Source organism: Coturnix japonica, chromosome 8 (assembly GCF_001577835.2).
Source record: "Coturnix japonica isolate 7356 chromosome 8, Coturnix japonica 2.1, whole genome shotgun sequence".
In the NCBI taxonomy this organism is placed as follows: Eukaryota; Metazoa; Chordata; class Aves; order Galliformes; family Phasianidae; genus Coturnix; species Coturnix japonica.
This window is the reverse complement of record NC_029523.1, coordinates 12,517,180-12,538,010: the sequence shown is the minus strand read 5'-3', so window position 1 is coordinate 12,538,010 and position 20,831 is coordinate 12,517,180. Positions and strand designations below refer to the sequence as shown.

The window sequence follows — 20,831 nt, the reverse complement described above, 5'->3', positions numbered from 1 at the left end:
TGCAGATTTCTGCTTACAGGCAACAAGTCAGAATCCAGCCCCAGCCATCTGGGCATAAAATCTGTTTCACCCCTAACTTGCATTAGAAACAGCTTTTGTAACTCATCAGAATAAGCTGCATCAAATCAGTGCTTTGTGTTACCATACTGTAAAGACTTTCATAAGCTTCATTTGGATAGCTTCCCACTCCTAGCTGCTCCCTTCTCCTCCAGTTGTTTGCGTATAAGGCCTCCTTCCTTCGTACAAAAGGGTATATTTACAGAGGCAGGAATAAACAAACTCCCTTTCACTAAGACAAAACAAGAGAAGGAAAATCATCAGAAGGCAGCGAAGGGCTAACCCCAGCTGGCAGCGCTAGAGGAGGCTGCTCTGGTTGGGCTCCCCTAGTGGGGCCCCTGCCTCCCCCCGCTGTCTCCCACTTACAAACCACACAGTTACACAGCTCTGCGTCAGCGTGTCAGAGCAATCTGGATGTATTTAACCAGAAATTCATTTATAAGCTAAGCATGTATTGTTGTCTTTACAGAAAATTGACAGGCACCATGTCGGCCTCCCTGCAATCCCTATAATCCCTATCTGCTTCTTTCAGTTCCTCTAGGAAGCGTCCTGCAGGCACTTCAGTTCAGGATGGCAGCCCCTTCCCTCACTGGCATCTCCCTCTGGAATTCATTTCCCCTTCAGTGCCTCATCTCGAGCATTATTGGCAGCTCCCATACACCCCAATCAGCTGCAGAATACATTTTCAAAGACCGGAAGAAAAGAAACTTTGTCACTGTGATGTTACAAACACAGACCAACGACTGTACTTGGACAGGCTGATTTTTCCTATACAGCCAGCAAAGCTGCAGCACGGTACTTTTACAGAATATTCACAAAATTGATTTAAAGAAATGTAAATTATTGCTAAAGAGGCATTCCCCATCTGCCCTCTAGTAAGCAGCTTAATGTATCCAACGTTACTGAACCAGGACTACTCAAAATGGACATGTCTATTGACAGTAAACAAGCTTTTACTCATCCAAGCGCGACAACATGCACTTTATTATTCACACTTAGGAAAGCTGCCAGTTGTACTCCCTGTCCAGGAAGTCTGAATGTTTGCTTTTCTATCTCCATCTGCCAAATATAATTGGTTGCTATGTCAGTTTATTTTAAATCAGATCCCATAAAAAAAAGAAAAAAAAAGAAAAAAGAGAAGTGGGGGAGGAGAAACACATTTAACTTCTCAGATTTTAGAACATTCTATCCTGTCAACATGCAGCACTGTCTGAAGCAGAAAAAAGCACTTCCTTAGAGAATGAAATGATTGACATTCCGTGTAACAGCTTTCTATTTACACCTTTGGGTATAGGTTTGGCAGCCTCATTAACTTACAGACTTGTGCATGTTGTTTCCTAAACATAGCCAATTATTCCCATTAAGACAGACTCTTGATAGATATTTATGTGGCTAATTTTGAAGGGCTCATGAAACTGCACGCTTTGCAAGAATTTTTGTTTCTTCATTTAATTGTAGCAAGTCTCTCCTGCTTTCCCCTTGTTCTTGAGCCCTCTCAGTCAGAAATAATACTGCTGTCAGTTGCTTTTAAAGGCCTTTAATCAACTGGACAAAGGATCAAAAGTAGGGAGTTCTTTTGCAGAAAGGTGGGCTAAAATTCCTCCTCCAAGGTTATAAGCATAGCTTCTCTCTTCTCCTCCTTTACTATCTGTGTGCCTTAGAACAACTGTACTCCAAACTGAATTGTTTCAGAGAGCCACACACAATTTTAAAGCACTGTTTTGATGGTTTTGGTGGAAATCTCTTGCTGGCATTCTCAGTCAGCAGTAGCTTTTCTCCATTCTCTGAGTATCACTGTAATATAAAACTTTGGAGTTAACTCATTTTTCATTTTTGGTCTAGGTTAGATAGAAACTCAGTATTACTTGCAACAGAAGATGAGATTTTTAAAGAGCGATACAACAGAGGGTGAATTCTGCAACAGCAAAAGACAGCCACTCTGTAGATGATATTTAGATAACTTGTTTTTCCTCCTTGTTTTTATAAGTCTGCAGTCAACTCTCAAATGTTTCCACTGCAGCTGGATTATCTTCTCTGTCACAGCAGTTGTCCTATGAGACTGTCCCTGCCAGAGCCTCCACTGTACTCTGCTGAAGTTCTGCTTGGTAGATACAAGTTGTTATGCACAGAAAAATCACATGTGCAGGAACATAGGCTCACTTTCAAAAACCAACCCAGTTATCATCTTAGATAATTTTCTCTTCTCACTGCTGAGATTCTCTGGTCTGACCAGTTACAGTGTCTCCTTACTTTTTCTTCTTTTCTAAGTTATTTCTTCTCTCTTTCAGGCCTTTTTCTCCATTTACTTTCATCTCTTAAACACAAAGTCAAGAGCAGCTGTCTTCTTCACTACTTTTACATGATAACTATGACTGATGTACTTTGTTAATGTAATAGTTTTAATGGGATTGGTCCAAGTCTTGCTGTTACTGAAGGATTTATCATGTTGCTTCTGAGTGTTCCTTTAGTACTGATATACAACATGTGCCTACAGTTGATCCTGTGTATGAACAGAACCTCAATTTTCACAAATACAGAACCAACAATATTAATTTAGCAACTGTTTTACTGTTTTTGTTAGTAATTGTTACCTATTTGGAAATTATCTCCTATTTACCCACCCTAATTACACTTAGTTTTTTTGCATAATGTTTCATTAGTACATGGGGCAGGGTAATACTGTTTATACTCATGATCCCAACATTTACAGTTTCCATATTTGTCTCTGAATTCCAAACAAGCTTCATACACAGCTGATGCATTGGGAAGTATTAAAATGCTTACACTAAGTTGTTGTAATGTCAACTGGAAATAAAACAGATTTTTTTCCAAATTAACATAAGCTCCTGGGTCATAATATTTACATGAGCTCTGACCTGACAGGGCCAGATTCTTTAACTTATGTAGCTTCCATAAAGTTTTAAATGCAGATAAAACCCCACAATACCCTATAATGTGCTATGGGACAATCCTAGGGCTCCTGGGTTTGGAGTAAATGACCTCACATTATCCCCACTTCCTAGAGATCTTGACAGGGTCTTTCAGTGTCAAAAATGAAAGAAGTTGGGAGTCCGGCATCCTGTAGGGATCCTGAGATACTCAATAATCCACAGGCAGCCAAGATCCCATACCCCAAAGCAAGGCCTTATCACTGACCAATCTTTTAAGCCACAAAATAGAGAGCTCCCTACACAAACTCTGCTTCTTATGGCGTTGCATTTCTGCTAACTCATAGTATGGAAAGAAGTATAAGGAGATGCTGAAAAATTAGCCACACTTAAGAGATGCATCAATTTCAGGCACTTTTTGGTTACTTGCTTGGGTTAAATTAAATGAGATTACCCATTATTTCTACCATCTTGTGCAACAGTTGATGAACAGAGAAATAAATGGCTGGGGCAAAATTTCTATGTAATCAAGAGAAACATTTTCAAGTCTAGTTATATTCAGGAAATGTCAAAGCAAATAGTGTATTCTCTCAGTCATTTTGTCCACTGATCACATCACATCTTGAGTCACATTAATCTAGTAACTTAAAAGAAAAACAAGACAACAAATAATTTAGAAAAAGTAGTGTGTGAACCAAAAGGGATACATTAACAGATATGCCAATTTGAAACAGAGATGCTACTAATGATAATGCACAGCCCAGGAAATCTCAGTTTTACTTTCAAGATCTCACGTGAATTTTCAAGACTTCCATTTAAGATTTTATAAAAATAACATATTTTCACAACACATAATATGTCGTTTTAAGGAAGGGCAGATGCCAACCTACACGTAAATAACAACAGGCTCCTGCAAGGAGTTGCTCACAGAGAACAGCGAGTGAGAAACAAGGGCAAGATGGCTATTGCTAACTCGCTTTCCCCCCCTCATTGCAAGGACTCATACATACCACATGGCATTTCCTGCAGTATTATCTATGCTGAGGTCACTAAGAGCTCATATGCTTACCTGTGTGAGAGTAGATAAACCACAGCGCTCCTGTTAGCAGGGCTCCAATGACAAATGCTGCAAATGCAATGCCCACGACGGTAAGAGTGTCCAAGCCATAGAACACAGCTAAAAGGCAAACACACAGTAAGGGCTTTTAATTTTGTCATGACAAGTCATGTTTAACAACAATTGCCCTTAAGCTTTCATGGAAAAAGTAGTTTAGGTTTTTCTGTTTAGTTGAGGTTCATAGTTAATTAAGCACCATTTTAAGGAACAGTGTAGCAGATTAGCATCAAGGAAATAAAAATGATGCTTTTGGAGACTGGCTTCAGTCCAACCAACTGTTCCACATCACAAAGCAAAGCTTCAGCTCAAGCACACCCAAATGTGGAACACATTGCAAAAATTAAGCATTTTCAGTTGGCCCTTAATAAGTTGCTTTTAATTAAATATCCACTTATCTTAAAAGTGTGTTTCACAAAGGCAGAGATTTTTAGCAAAATATTATTTTAATTTAAATGACCCAATATTCAAGCAAACTTTTCTCTACATCTCCTACAAGTTCAGCCTGAATTCTAGGTGGAGAACGGAACTGCTGTTAAGAGGAAAGAGATGCCAACAAAAAGTCAGCAAAAACATAAATAGAAACAATTGAAAAGATTGCCAAATGTGAAAAACAATAACTAAAATTAATTCCAGAACACAGAAATAGAACACTCCCCCCACCATACACACAAGATCACTTTCTAGGGGAGAGCTAATTTTGCAGCACCATTTCAAGGGTAACAGCATCTGGTTCCTTGATACAATGCCCCAGAGCTGAACATCAAAAAAGCTTCCAGCTTTTCTTTTTCTTCTTGGTGATTAGAAATGCTTCAACAACATTCTCTCATCAACCATTTGGGGGAAATCTTTTCTTACAAAATGGATTTCTAGTTTCAATATTTTTAATGTCTCCCAGTACACAGAGTGGCTTAGGCCAGCAAATAACATTTTACTGACTAAACTGGCTGGGAAATGAAATGACTAGATCTTCTCAGTAGCATCCTTCAGGAGAATTCCAGTTCTTAAAACACAACCAACACCCTTACTTCAGAAATAACTACACGTGTTCCTGCATTCAACAGACATCCCCATAGACAACCCTCAGCCCACCAGCTCCTGAGATCCTCAGTGCCATTCCCATTCTGACAAAATGTCATCTCCTGTTCCTGTTGGAAAGGGCCTGAGTGCCTGTGACCAAGTTTGCATGTGCAAAACTAGATGGATAGTGGCTTAGAAGGCTTTTCTCCCATTTCTAATATGGGACTATTTCTAATTCCTTTGTTGGCACTTGGCCATTTTTAAATGCAAAACAGAAAAGGACTTCCTAAACTCAAATGTTCTTCTTCCATGAGGCACCAGCCCCATATACTCACCTCTGAGAAGACTTAGTGAAGAGGAGTAAATCATCTAGAAGCTCATGCAGTAGAAGCATAATTTTTCATTACCTTTGTAATTTGTAAATTCAGTCCCAAAACTATGGGGACAGAAATAGAAGGGAAAAAAACACTTCCTCTTCTAACTTCCTCTCTTCTCCATTCATCACTGATTTTAGCTGCAAATCACCTTCACATTCCTGTCTGTTCTCACTTCCTAGTGCCACTTCTTCCCTCTTTCTCCCTCTCCAGGGTCAGTCACTGACCATGATGAAAAGTAAAATTCACTATACCAAGACATCAGGATATAAACAAATAAATGAATCCACATCAATTCAGTGATCTCATCTAGAGCATGGCCTATGAATGTTGGTGCCAGAGTAATTGAGGATGTGAGCAATCGCAGAGCAATGTAGAAGTGAGGCTTGCAATAGGATACAGGAAGTCCTTAAGGTGGCATTGCTGCTGAAGCTCTTGTATTGGGAAGTGGTAGCCTTAACAGAGTTGGGGGAAATAACACACATTGGCAAATGAAATCATTAAGACTCAAATTCTAAGTATCGTTTTCCCAAATTCAATTTTCACATGTATATGCTATATATATTAAGCACATATAAGTATACTATATATACTTACACGGTTGCCTCACAGTTGATTTTGGAAGAGAAGAATCTGTTTTAAAACAAATAAAAAAAAATTAGAAAGTTTTGCAAAGAGCCTTCAAACTGTAAAAGTAAACTGCAGGATCTGATCAAGCAGAAATACATTAATGGTAATCTTTGAAACCAAAAACTTCAGGAAAACCAGTCCAAATCTTGCTCAGTCTAGAAAAATTCCTTTCATGTATTGATCATTCCTCAGAAAAACATTATAGCATGAACTACATTCATGCAAAGTGTGATATGGTGGCAACTACATTAGAACTTCCCACCCACGTATCATCAGTTTTAACCTGCAGTAAGTCTGGTTAATTCGTATAAGGAGCTCCTAAATGAACATAGATTACAAGGTCTGTCCTAAAGTGATTACATTCATCTGGCTACTGACCAGTCACAAACATAAGATGCTAAAAACCAGCATGCTAAATCATGAAAATCAAACCAAAGCAATAACTGACTATCATCTTTAAAGAAAAAAGTCACTACTATGGTAAAATATCCACTTGTTCATGCATGAATATGCGTTGATCCACACGTTAAGTCCTACTTGGTATTCTGTCTTGAGTGTTGTTTAGTTGGGCTTTTTTAGTGGTGGTGGGTTGTTTGGTTTGGTTTAAATACATACAGGAAATCAAAGATCATAGCTATTAATCCAAAGTTATTATTCTTGGCATTATCATCATCATTATCAGCATGTAGCAGAAAGTGATTAAGTAAATACATGTTGAGAAATGAAGAATTTTCTCTTCTTTTGCTTAACTGGCTCCTCTTATCTTTCTCCAAAAATGCCACCTCAAGCAGAAGAGCCAGAGATCCTGGCTTCAGATCTAAGTCTTTGTTTGGTTAGCTGCAGAGTTTGTTTCTGTACTGCCCAGTAACCTAAGGTTCTTGTTTAAATTCTGGCTATATTTGAGGGTGTTCAGTGCAATAGCTGTAAAAGGATTTGTTAAGACAGTGCCCCAATACTTATTTTTTATATCTTTAGGGACCGAAAAACAAACCAAGTGCATGTGTAACATAACATAAACAATGGTGCAAAAAAACCCTGAAAACAACTGTTATTTATTTGAAGTGTTCTTAAACCAAGCCAGTTTTTCTAGCTTCTTAAACTCAAGCGGCAGCACTAAACTGACAGCAATATCCTATAAGGGCATTACACTCTCAGACACATGTGCCTATAATTTCCAAATAGCACTTTATGCTTAAACATTCAGTTGTTCTAACGCATGGTTATCTCCTCCAGATCACTCTGGGCAAGATAGTAGGAAACAGGTGAGAAAAGTGGGTCTGGGGGAACTTGTTCACATGTAACTGAATGTAACACTTGTGAGGAAGGCTGGACTGAAACCAGGGAGCAATCCACAGTACAAACACAGCTAAAGGCAATATCTGATTGTCTAAATTCTCTACTGGCATATCCTAAGCGCCAACAACATGCCTCCCAAGATAAGAGGAGAAGTAATTTTCCACATTCCTTTTTCTATTGGCCCCTGCACAGAGAATATAAAGTCCACTAATTAACAATAGGTTATGTAGCTTGTTACCAATTCTCTCCACTGATCCATTTCTTCCATGTTATTTTAATGTGGGTTGCTCAGAGCAACACAGGAGCAAATGGAATCCTTAAAGCTCAGTAAATGCAGCTACTGGCTTTTAAACACTATCATGATGCTCTATACTTTTTCAGAATGGAGACTCCTGTCAGCTGTTCAGCTCACCCTCCTTTTGCTGAAATAACAATCTAAACTTTCCATACATGCCAAAAAAACTGAACAATTAAGTTGGTAGACTGTTTCAACAGGAGAGCCAATATTTTCAAGCATATAAATGGCTATAGCTATATGCCATTCACTGAATCAGGGCAAGACACATTAAAAGGCAATAATGCATACAAAAAGAACATGACATGAAGCTTTGAGACACTTCCACAGAGATCTACCATAACACTATATGTAACTGAGTCAGTATAGAACTGTAGTAACATTAGTAAGAGAGAAGTAATTAGTCTCATACGGATAAGACAGTTGGGATTTCTACTAGAGTAAATGACAATTGTAAGATCAAGCCTGAAGAAAAAAATACCTTTGCAATGTTTAGTTTGCTAAGGCTTTTGAAATGTCAAGCACATGACTCCTTCACTTGGCTTACAGAGCAGCTGCAATAGCAGTAACTCATAATATGGTCTGCAACAATGAAAGCTGCCCTGTTCATGTGAAGGAAAATTTTGAACACCACCTCTGAGACATAAATTCTCTGGTTCAGTAATGCAATGTGACTTATTCTCCAAATCTCAGTTAGAGGCATTGCTCTTTACTTTTAGAAAGGGGTCATTTGATTCACTGCAGAACAACTGCATACCAACAAAGCTACGTTGTTAATGTGCCACTTTGTATTACATCTGAAAGCTGTGATATGCTGGAAGAGATTTCCATGGAACATCCTACAATTAGACCAAATCACCCACAATACAACAAAATACTCTATCACGTCGTTGTCTTGCAACTAATCTTTATAAATTTAGCTCATCTTTGCACACTAAGACCTTGTGCCTCTCACAAAGGCAACATTCTGAGCGCAGTCCGAGACGGGAGCTGCACACAATGCTCCACACATTAGAAGGGCAAGAGAGCTCAGAGTATAAGTCCATTTATTGAAAGATGAACTTCAGTTGGAGGATTTACTCATCTCCAATAAAAAAGCAAATGAAAAAGTGGGAGCTTTGTAAAACGAAAGAGCACAGGCCCAAAGTACAGATTTAGCTTTATCGCATCAACAGATCAATTACTTGCTTTTAATTCGTTGTGGATTTGATCTGTATTAACAGGAAACTTGTAAAACAAATCATAAGCTGTCTTGTAGGATTAAATAGGAACACTTTTCTTTAAGTCCTGTAGCAATGCTTTATGGTACTAAAAAATGTTTGAAAACTAAAAATCTCACACTGAACAATGGAGGTTAAAGGATTTCTTATCCCCATCCTTTGACATTACCTGAAAAGCATTCCAAAAGTTCAAACAGCTTTTGTACACAATTGCATGATGTTGATATGCACATAAAGCCACTGGAGCCTGCTAATTAAACCGCTGTGGTAATACAAAAGGAAAAGATAATGTATACCTTCTCCTATGAACACACCAAAACATGACTAATGCTGTAGCTAGAGATTCACCAAAAACTTTCAGATTAAATGATAATGGAAATAGTTCTCAGTTCCTGTTGTTTAAAAACAGACAACAAAAGAAAACACAATCTTTCCCATGGTGGAAGGTGGCCACCCCTTTGCTTTACAAACTTTTGGGGCTTTAGCATCTCAGCACCTTGTAATTCTACTGCTGTTATTCCTAGATATGTATTTACAGACCAAATAAAGAAGTGATGCAGCAGGGAACAAACTACTGCTATTGATTTCTGGGCAACAAGAAGTGCTGGAAACACTAGTGATATATTCACACTTTTGAAACCAATTTTGTTGCTTGGTATGGTATTCTGTTCTCAATGCCGGGCAAAATCACATACTAGGGATCAATAAAGACCATTAAAAGATGGCAACAACTGCCATGATAATTTCTACCAGGGAAAAGTCTAAACAAATAACAACTTACAGACACAGTATTACCACAAGATTACAAAATGCTTCATACTTGGAGTGCTCTTTTATTTTTTTATTAAGCCCACTTCAAGTGGCTATAAACAAGTCAAGCCCATTTTCTTACCTTCTAGCTTTCCTTCATGAGTTATTACAAGAGGCTTGGTGAAGGTTTTTTTGTTATGCATCATGGCTAAGATCATATCCACATTCAGAGAGGTACAAGCTTCATCAGGAGGAACACACTGCAGATGGAAAGAAAAGTGAACGAGGTTAGAGTCACTTAAACACCAGCAGTGTGTGTCAGTCCAGCTCTGCCAGCAGCACAGCCATCTCATTATAAATTTTATCAAATATTATTTACAAAAAAATAGAAGAGAACATCCAAACAATATCTGTAGAATGCACAGGCAAAAGTAATCCCTAGCAACAGTTCAGGATGCAACCTTTGCATTCATTAAGGATCCTCTAAGATTTATAGGAGCATTACTATTTAAATTTAGTTCTTAAAACACTTTCTCTGGTAACAAACCTAAGCCATATTCATTAATCATAAAGCAAAATTTGGTGATTTGGTGATAGAATTTGAATATTATTTAGAATCAGTAGAGCAGTGCAGCACCATTTGCTATAAGAACACACAAGATGATATAGTACCCAAATGTAGCAGACATGCCAGTACTTAGTTACTTTCTACGCAAGTTGTACTGAGATAAGCTCAAACACACTTGCAAGATTACCTAGTATAATGCACGAGTTTGGAAGATAAAGTTAACGTTGTTTGCCATGATGTTATGTCATACTGATAAAAAGGATAAATCTGAAGCACTTGCATTATGAAAATCAATTTCTATTTATCCCAAACAATGAGATTTAAATAGAAACTCTAACTTCTGTGGTCAAATCTTAAAGCATCATAACTCATATTAAAATCTTGAACCTAGAAATATGTTTATTATATCAATCCAACAGAAAACCACTTGGTCTCTACAGATTAAAGTTCAGATTAAAAAAAAACAACCCACAACTTGGCATTACCCAAATCGGTTTAGACTTAAAAAACCCAAAAAGTACTGACCTTAGGCAGTCTTTGGGGATCTTTCTCTTTATTTGTACACAACGTTAACTCACAGTGAAGAAAAAGCAGTGAGATGTTGAATATTGGCTTAAACACAAAGCTAAATCTTTTTTTGTCCTTCTGCGCATGCGCTATTGGGAAGTTCAGCTTCTCAGTGCTGTAGAATTTAACAGACTCATCCTTAGGACAAATATTTTCTATAATGGTGTAATCAGACATTCTATCTGGATTTGAAAATGGGGAAACAAAGCACGTTTGAATGGCAAAGCCTAAGGATCTGTCAGCTTTAGTCACAGACACCTGCAATAAAAAGAAAGACATAGTAAGATCTCCAAAATGACATTTTTAGTTCACATTTCATTTATATTTTTGACATTTTTTTAAAGTAGTGATCCAGTTCCACATTCCAGTTGAACTGTTTTGAAAGCAAAATGTTAAGGGTAGGCTGTCACACACAGAGAGGAAAATCTATGGTTTCAAAACTAGCAGCTGTTCAATAGCATTACCACGCATAACAACAGCAACTCCTTATCTTAAAAATAAATAAATAAACAAATAAATCCAGGCCAGATCATAGAATCGCAGGGGTTGGAAGGTTGAAGCTGACTACAACTTGAGATGTTGCTGCTTCCTTTACAGCCAGACAGATCATGAGAACTCTATGAAAGGCAATTAGTAATCCTATATCTTTGTTGAAAGCTTTACTGATGACAAAAAAAGAAAAAAGGAAAAAAGAAAAATTTAAACAAATGGAAAAGAAAAGGAAAGAAAAAAAGAAAAAAAAAAGAAAAAAAAAAAAAAAGAAAAAGAAAAAACGAAAGAGAAAAGAAAGCCACCTACAACAGAGAACCCAGCCCCAGCCAAGAGTGGAATGCAGAGGCAGAGCGGAGGTCAAGGTCTGACACGCGGGTGGCATTCCATGACTGGGGGGTGTGGGCAGTCTACTAAAAAGCCCTAATTTATTGTGAACTATGAGTCTGAAATTGATATTCCTTAATGAAAAATAATTAAAACTGCCAACTTGCAACGCACTGATATGCTTCAGCAGAGAAGTCTGGATAGAGACAGCAAATGCTACAGAGTAATTAGGAAAAAAAATGGAATTTGTAATAAATGAAGCATGCTAGACTTAACAAATAACAGGATCGTTTAATACAATGTGATGAAAACAGTTCCAACGAGAAATAATTTTCTCCTTAGAAATAAGAAATGTGACTTAAATGTCTACTTAATGTGCTACACGTATATGTAAGAACCTTCCATGTTTTCCCATGGCCTATACAGAAATTTTTGGATGTTAAGCTGTGCAGTAACAAATGGCATTTCCCTTTTTTCACCATGTGAGTGGTAATCAAAGATTAAAGGATGAGCTGAAACAACTAAACAGGAGAGAGCATCTCATAAAAAGAACAGGAAATAAGGGTGGTGAATGAAAATCAAAGCACTGATATTGATAGGGAAAGAAGCTGATGGTGTAAATTAGTTTAAAAAAAGACATGACATGAAGAACAAGTATATTACAGTGTTATGAAACATTGTTGTGTATGTACAAAGATGCACAATATCTAAAGGAAACAAAAAGAATTATGCTAAGAAGGTAAGAGCAAAACAAGGTAAGAAAATGAAATCTGGGGGAAAAAAAAGCCAAAGGTTTCTTTAGCATGAGAAGGAAAAGGCAGAGAGAGCTCTTACAGATTAAGGCCTAGGTAATTTACTGATCATAAATAGTGGGGGGCGTTGTTTGCTTTTTAAATTATTTTAATTATCTTTTTAAATAACAACAACAAAGTAAAAAAGTCTGTGAGTTAGAAACGAAATCACAGAAGTCCCAAATGGATACAAATTTTCCCTTCTGCAAGGAGGAGAAACAGTGAAAAAAAAAGGCAGGGGGGGGTTTGCCAGGACAGGTGGTGAAGAAATCAGCACATTTGTCTGAATAAACATCTCCAGAACCAGATCAGTTCCAAGAGCTTGGAGCCAAGGGGATTCATCCCAGATTGCTGAAGGAAGCAGAAGGTTTTATCCAAATGAAAAAAAAATCACGTGTCTTTTATGAACATATTCTTAACCGATGAGGACATACCTTCTTTTTGTTTCAGCTGTCTTAAGTACTTTTCACTATTGCATTGTTTAAAGTCTTTTAGGCAGAAAACAGTCAACTAAACATCTACAGAACACACAAAATAAACTACCACCAGCTGGAGGTCACAAATAGAATTCCCAAGTCTACTTGCTAAGAATCTCTGATGAGAGTGTTAGAGACAAGTAGATTTCTTTAGAGAAGGCTTCACTGATGTAAAGGACTTTGTTTTTGCACTGAGGATATGGTAAAGGCAAAGCTTCTGTGTTACTCTTTTCACTGTTTAGCCAGTATTTTACTCTCAAAAAAAGTTAGAGAAAATGGAAAACAAAACAAAACAAAAACCATAAGACTGTCACAGAGCACCCACTATCTAGACACCCTGAAATAGACAGAAGCTTCAAAGAAAGGAAGCAGAAAACTTCTCTAATAACTGTTACTACAATGAGGAGGATACTACAAATGGGAGGAAACAGGAATCTGGAGCTCCAGTACCACATTCACATTTCTGTTTCCACCACACAGTGTCTTGGTCCTGTATCATACTACAAAGACTTGGAAACTCATTTAAATAATTACTTCAGGATGAATCCTTATGAACTTTTTCGAAAGAAGTCTCAACCTCTTCACTGGGTAGAGAATGAGAAAGATTCACAATGTGCTGAAAAAGCGGTGACAACTACGAGAGCTAAATGAACCACTATGCTTATGGCTGCTGACTCTTCTGGATTCATTTATTTTATACCCTTAGATGCTGTGTGTTAGCATAAGCAAATCTGTGTTTGTTAGTACATCAGAGACAGAACAGAATCTATATTAACTTTGTAACCTGAGAACACCAGTATGTAAAAGACAGACACTTAGAACCATTTTTTCCATGCCTACATCTTTCATAAGAGGTTCAACCACGTTACCCAATAAAATGAGCCCTGAAGACTTCACCAAAAAAATGGAAAATCCTAGAGATTACTTTTAGATTCTGAACAGTAAAGCAGCTATGAAAAGACTGACCCTGTATTTAAATTCATGCATTCTGCAAGAACCTTTTGATGTTGACCAAAAGCACTGTCCTGCTTGTAGTCAAAATCAAATCCACAGTTTCTGTTCTCTACCACTCCAAGAGCACATAACTATCTGCTTAAAGCAGCTGCACAATAAGACCTTTCAACTAACAAGCAGAAATTTGGCTCAGTTGTACAGCCCTGCAAAATGCTTCTGCTAGCTTGAAAGCCTTTTTCAGTTTGTTACCTCTACGTATATTGGCCCATTTTCAGCAACAGAGAAGAGTCCTTGGGAGGGAGTAAGGAATAGATCTGTTTTGTAGAGCTCCATGTTGAAGGTCACATTGGTGATGTGTGGCTCAGGAGGCCAGAACATGGCAGGATTAAAGAAGTCTTTCTCTGGCTGGTGCATTGTGCAATTAAACTGAAAGTACAAAAAAGATAAAAGTACAAATGCACCCCGAGTTAGAAGTGGTAGCACAGTAAGGACAAATTTGCATACACAGTAATGCCCCTCCCACATTCCTCTTAGTGTGACCCTTCAGCAGGGTCACAAGAAATTGAAGTGGAAGGAGAAGTGGTAAAGACAAGTTAATTGCTATATTATTAATGTAATTTTTGCAAGCTACCTGTTACAACAGGTTTTTCTCAGTTGTCAGGTGCAAAACCAAGATTAACATACCGCTATTTCAGGCCAGCTTGAGAAAGTAGCATCTCCCTCGTCAGCATCTCCTGGAAATCCATTATCACCTGATTCCATGTCATCATCATCAAAGCTGCTGCCTTCAGCTGGTGATGATAGCTGAATGACAATCTGCACATAACATATTGCAAATGCATAAAATTGGATGATAATTGAGCACTCTCACTTTACAGTTATTATTTTCTCTCTTCAGAACAATGCGAAAACCAAAAGAAACGCATCAGCTAAAAGATGGTGAAAGAACATCTCACACACTTGGCACAAAGCTGTTTAAAATACACAGGTTATGTTTAGTGAAAGGCCCTTAGTTTATTTCCAGAATTCAGAAACAGCAAAGATATAAAAAATGCTGGTCTGGGTGTTGGCACCTAAAGGAGCATTCCAGTATTTCCATTCTATTTCTGGTACTTCTATAACCAACACTGACTAGAAAAAATGACTTTCTATAGTGATTTTTCACAACTTACAGTTTTCCTTGATGCACACATCAAAAAAATCACTGCAAGTTTTAGGGTCATTAAAGGCTTTTCTCTTCTGACATCTGTATTTTTATTTTTGGAGATGCATACCAAAAGAAGTTATGTCCTTTTCTTTGTTTTTTAATTTGAATTTCTACTACATCAGTGTGTGAGTTAAATCATTCTTCTACATCATTCTTCTACATCAGTGTGTGAGTTAAATTGTATTGCTCTCTGCAATCACAGAACTTCATTCTTATCCCTTCTTAGAGCAACATACTACTTCTTAAGTGTGGGTACATCTAAACTGCACAGGGAAAGTAGATGTAACTTCTTTGAAACTGGTACAAATGGTTCCCAAAGCTCAGCCATGCAATTTTGTAAAAGCATGCAAGTTCAGATCCTCCTTTTTCCTATAGGATAATATCTGACCACAAGGTCAGATGGAATGTATAGCCTTCACAAATTCTTGAATACAGGGACTGTAGCTACAACTAGGTTTGAGCTCAACAGGAAAAGGTCAGGATGCCTCTTTCCTGCTAAGGCTAAAGCTAACTACAGTGGCTTTCTTGTATCACTATGCTGTGCAGCAGAGAAGAAGGCTCTACTTTGTAGAATACTCACAGAGTTAAAATAAACAATCTTGTCCAAGATATATGATGTCCGAGTCCCACATTTGTTCGGCAAAGACTCCAGAATGAAATGGGTACCATTCATCCTGGCTTTGCAAGAGTGATCCAGCAATGAGAGTTCAGTCCTTGTGTAGCCGCTTGCCTAAAACAAAGATGCTTTGTAAATGTCTGCAACCTCCACTGAAATTGTGTTAGACCCTTTCTTAAAGTGTAGCTCAGAATACTGTTCATGACTACTGATAAGAGGAAATGAAGTTCATTGTACTGATGTCCAGGGAAGGTCAGTCTCAAAATGTTGTTATACTTGACAGATGGGAAATAAGTGTAACATGGAACAAAGGAAACAACAGGTTCATTATTAATTTACTGACAAAAACTCTATTTGGTCTCGAACAGAAACGCTTTAGTCTGTATCAAGCTATTTTCCACAATGCAAATGGGTTCAAGCAACCTGTCAGCTGGTAGATGATGAAGACAGAATAAAATAGCACACAATGGGTAACAGCAGACTACACAGTTTCACCCTCTGACTTTTCATTCCTTTAGCTGTCTCTTCACAGATCTATACAGATCTTACAAAGCTACCAAAAGCAGTTTCTTTGTACCATGGAAATTAAAAACTAAACAGTAGTTGAATACAGCAGTATTCTACAGAATCAACCCTGGTAAGCTTTAATCAGAAACCCCTCTACAAACTGCTGTATTACTGAAAAGAGGAAACAAGACACAGAGTTACGGCACAGAATAGGTACAGTATATTTTCCCCACCAAACTTATGGGGGGGAAGACAGCAGAGGGAGGTGAGGACAGTCAAAATTGCTGTGGATCTTCAACTACTTATTTTTCATCAAAATACAAATAAAATGATCCGACCAAAAAAGCCTGCCCAAATTTGAGGATAAGAAACCACACCTACCTGTAGAGAGTCTTTTTCTACAGCCACTGTCATGACTTTGTCATCACACTTTATTGACAGAGCTACATCAGCACTGCCTTGAACTTCCTCAGGTTCTTTGTGTTTTGAGAGGGAATGCTCAAAGTCATGATTAATTAATGTGTCTACTGAATCCCTGGATGGGAAAATTCCTTCTCCCCCTGTGTCATGTCCTCCTCTATTAATGTGAAAAGGAAAAGTCAAGCCATCACTTAATGCAGGATTCTTTGCACCATGCAGCAGTTCTGTAAGCTCTGGAGGAAGAGAATGGTCTTCTTCATCATTCATCTCTTCTAAAGGTAGAAAAAAAGTTCATTGGGTTATTAGGTATTTTTCCTAAAAGTATTCAAAACTGAAGAACTTTCAAGTTAAAATTAAAAAAAATATTATCCAGAAATGAGTTTCTGAAAGACACCCACAAAGCATCATCTTTTTACTCTCCTTTATTAGCCACAATTCCTCCACTAACAGTATACTCCACTAACAGTATATATATATAACAGTATATATCCACTAACGATACTGAAGCACTTAATCTTGGTATATTTATTCCCTTCTAGAAATACACTTCAATAGTAGTTAAAAACAGACTTTGAATGGGCCTTGTTGTATGCAAAAGGCCACCACAAATGTAAAGAAAACATCATATCCAAGAAATACGCTAGTTTAGTGCTACTAAAGTATCAGTCAGTCATATGAGCCTATGGAATTCTTCCATTACTTGAAAACGCAAATTCTACCATTGAGGAACTACTTATATAACCAGAGTAAAGTTAAATCAGAGTTAACTTTAAGATGAGGAAATGAGAACACTATCTCCTGGATTGCAGGCTGTACTGCTCAGTATTGAAGTTTCAGCACCTCACCCAAGTAGATAATTATCTGTAAACCAGGACAGTGCAATTGATGAAATTTACATGAAAATGAACTTTATCAAAAAAGAAAATGGTATTTTTAGGGCCTTAAATTCAGAACTTTCACCAAAGGAAATGCAATTCTACTAGCTTGAGGGAGCCAGGATATATTTAAGTCAGCAGTGACTTTGGCCAAATAATTTAATTTTTTTTTTTTAAATGGTTGCATTTATTCCAGTTACTCAGATTTTTCAGGTAACCAAGTTTTTTCAGTCAACTATTTAAATTTTCATTTAATTGTCCAAAGAAACATGTTTGTATTTTTGATAAAAGCTAAACCTGCATTTATTAACTAACAAAATACACAGCTGCTGAAATCTCATTCCAGTGAACACTGAGCATGGTCAAGCTTCTGAACTGGACAAAATATAACTGTTTAAGTCCACTTCAGGATGCAACACAATTTGTCTGGAAATTTCTAATCAAAAAGCCATCGTTTTTTTGGTTTTTGATTTTTACTTTTAAATGAGCATTTACATATACAACCAGCATACTTTACAATGAGCAGTGAAAATAGCACAATCCATGACAACAATGGCCCAAAATTGGGACCTTTTGAAGTATCATACACCTGGGAAGACAGCTTTATTTCTTCTGTTTGATAAAAGTACATCTTTATGCTCACCTGTATGTTCAAGTTGCAGATGAAATCTGTTAGCAACGGGAGCTTTTGTATAGGAAGTAACTGGACTATATTTATGCTCATATGCCCACTTGATCAAACTTTCATGTGATGAAGGAATATTGGGTATTACTGATTTACTCATAGTCATGGATCGTTCTGTTTCCTTTCCAAAACCAATACTATTTGATGTCTGCAAACAAAGAAAAACATGGTTCATTACTACCATTTAGGGATACTTAGCATAGACTAGGGACAGTGATTTCATATTTTGTTGAAAAAGTTTACCCTGTTAGTAACAGCAAACCAAAATCAGCTGGGAAATAAAATAAAATAAACTCTGCCACCTTAAAAACAGAACTGCTGCACACATGGAGAAAGTTTTCTTGTCCAAATAAGCAAGTCAGAAGGATATATTATAACAAGCATTTCTAGATGTCAAAGGGGCATATAGAAAATATTCACTGATATTACATTTCAACTTTCCCTTAAGTGCTTGACATCTTATTTTTAAATATTTATACACACAAAGCTAAAGTTACATGAATTTATTCTTACATTTACGGTTTTACTATTATCACTGTAACAATTCTATTACGAACTACATAACAAGCTGAAAATACACTGCAGGAAAGGGCATGATGACCCACTCAGCAACTCCTCCAGTGTGACTGAACTGCTTTTTCTATATGCAGATTACATCTTTCAATCTACTGCACACACTTTCAATTTCCATGCATGATTATATTCTCCATTATAGAGGCTCTATATTATTTATCTTTAGCTCTATCCCTCATTTCTTTCTAATGACCCAATTCTGTATTCTTTAAACACTCAAAGCTTCACAACAGAAGCTAAAGGGAATTTTAGGTGCGCAGCATCTGGTTTGAGGATTCTGTCACTAGTTGTCAAAGACTACTAAACACAGTAGAAACAAAAAGGAAGCAATGAGTATCTTAATGTCAGTGCCTTATTACTGTTTTGGGTCAAATAATATTTTATTTTCCAATAAATACAAATCTGGCTCTGATTTATCACACATTTTAGTATCACCACACTGCTTTGACCAGCTGGAATTACTATGCCATCCCAATTCATCCCAATTTTGCTGGATCTCTCTCTCTACTTTTCTCTCTCTCTCTCTCTCTCTTTTTTTTTTTTTTTTTTTTTGTCAAAATGAGACAGCTGAACAAATATTATCCCAGAACTTTTCTGTTGTAGCTGGCTCCCAACCATTTTCAGGGCTTGTTTATACCTCTCCATGCCACAGTGCGCCTGTAAAAGTTCAGTCTTGCATCAACTCAATGAAACAAAACCAATCACAAGGGCTTCCAGGAACAGGCATACCTTCCTTCATATGCCTGCCCTGTCAACACCCTTGCACAGTGCAGGCACTCAACACAGAGCCACCTAGAAAGCTATTCCAAATAGAGAGATGCTTTCACAAACTGGCAGTCTCTTTTCATCATTTAAAGAACAATTCCTCCAAGCATCTGGAATCTTCAGAGATTTATTCTGTGCTTTTTACCTCTTTCACTCTTTGCCCCCCTCAATACACATAGAATTGATCAAATCTTTCTGCAGTTTCACTTCTTTCTCTACTGTAGAATCTGTAGCCATGTAAGAAGAAACCCACTCTGAAGTGCAGATAGCCCAATGAGCACAGAAACTCAAACTGATGTAAGGACACAAGGCTGCAAACAGGATGTGAACACAGCTCATAAAAAACACACTTCACATATACTATGTGCAGTTATTTTACCTAAGCTGTTCTCTCTTTACTCAATTTTGTGTCCACCAATTTTCAAGAAGCACAGCAAGCTGGAAAATGATAAATGATCCTTTATCATCTATGAATCTGGACCCTAACTCGTGCTCTCTGGGCTGAGGCAGCACAGCATTAACCTTTCGCTCTCAGTTTGCCAATCCCCTCAAGACTCACACTGAGGGCAAGATATTAGGAAAATTGAAGTGCATGGAACCTACTCAACTAATAAAAAGGAACATTGTGAAACATTACCTAATTGTTTAGTAATGTTTCTATGCATTGTCTAAATTTGGGCTTGGAAAGGCTGTTAGCTTAATAGAATATGAACAGATCCTAAATCCTCCAAGTACATGCTTTTTAATAAGAAGTGGTTGTTTAATTCCCTCCACCATTTAAAGCAGAACAAACACACATTTGGAAAATTAGGCATCTATATGAGTGAACAAGTAAACAGTCACAAATCCTAATACAGACATATAATCTTTAACACATTGACATTTTCATATACTGTATTACTTTCAGCTGATCTAAATAAAATCTCATTTTCTGCCACCCTTTAGAGAAAATTTCCACTTACACTTTTTACTTACACTTTCAATGATTACCAAAGGCAAACTTGAACAAAATATAGTAATACTTATTTATTCTCAATAAAATTGCAGCATTTTAAAACATATTAAAATCTCCTAAAAATGTTCTCTCTGAAAATTCATATCTAAAAAGAGGTAGCTTCATGGCTTTGAAATGTGTCACTGAAGTGAATTAATGCACAATTCTCTATTGTGTGGAAGAAGAATGAAGGCTAAATATACAACAGCAAACTTCATTAAATAATCCAGAATGAAAGTTGTAAGTGTAATGCTGGTTTTTGATCTTCTGCTTACAAATGTGCTAATCCTGAGCAACTAACCTTGATCTCACTCTTTTAGGACCTACTAGATCAGCTGCACCTGTTTGTACAATCAAGATGTGATAGGGATCA

At 37.2% G+C, this 20,831-nt stretch overlaps 1 protein-coding gene across 1 annotated transcript in view; it reads right to left on the bottom strand.

The window, feature by feature from the left end:
* TGFBR3 (transforming growth factor beta receptor 3) overlaps positions 1-20,831 on the bottom strand; it is a 106,735-nt gene that overhangs the window by 5,778 nt on the left and 80,126 nt on the right. The window contains exons 8-16 of the mRNA XM_015870365.2: positions 18,085-18,274; positions 16,528-16,838; positions 15,604-15,753; positions 14,501-14,632; positions 14,066-14,242; positions 10,738-11,037; positions 9,787-9,904; positions 6,051-6,086; positions 4,015-4,122 (exon numbers count right to left, since the gene is read on the bottom strand). Of these exons, the coding sequence (XP_015725851.1) occupies positions 4,015-4,122; positions 6,051-6,086; positions 9,787-9,904; positions 10,738-11,037; positions 14,066-14,242; positions 14,501-14,632; positions 15,604-15,753; positions 16,528-16,838; positions 18,085-18,274 (1,522 nt within the window). The remainder of the gene's footprint in view (positions 1-4,014; positions 4,123-6,050; positions 6,087-9,786; positions 9,905-10,737; positions 11,038-14,065; positions 14,243-14,500; positions 14,633-15,603; positions 15,754-16,527; positions 16,839-18,084; positions 18,275-20,831) is intronic.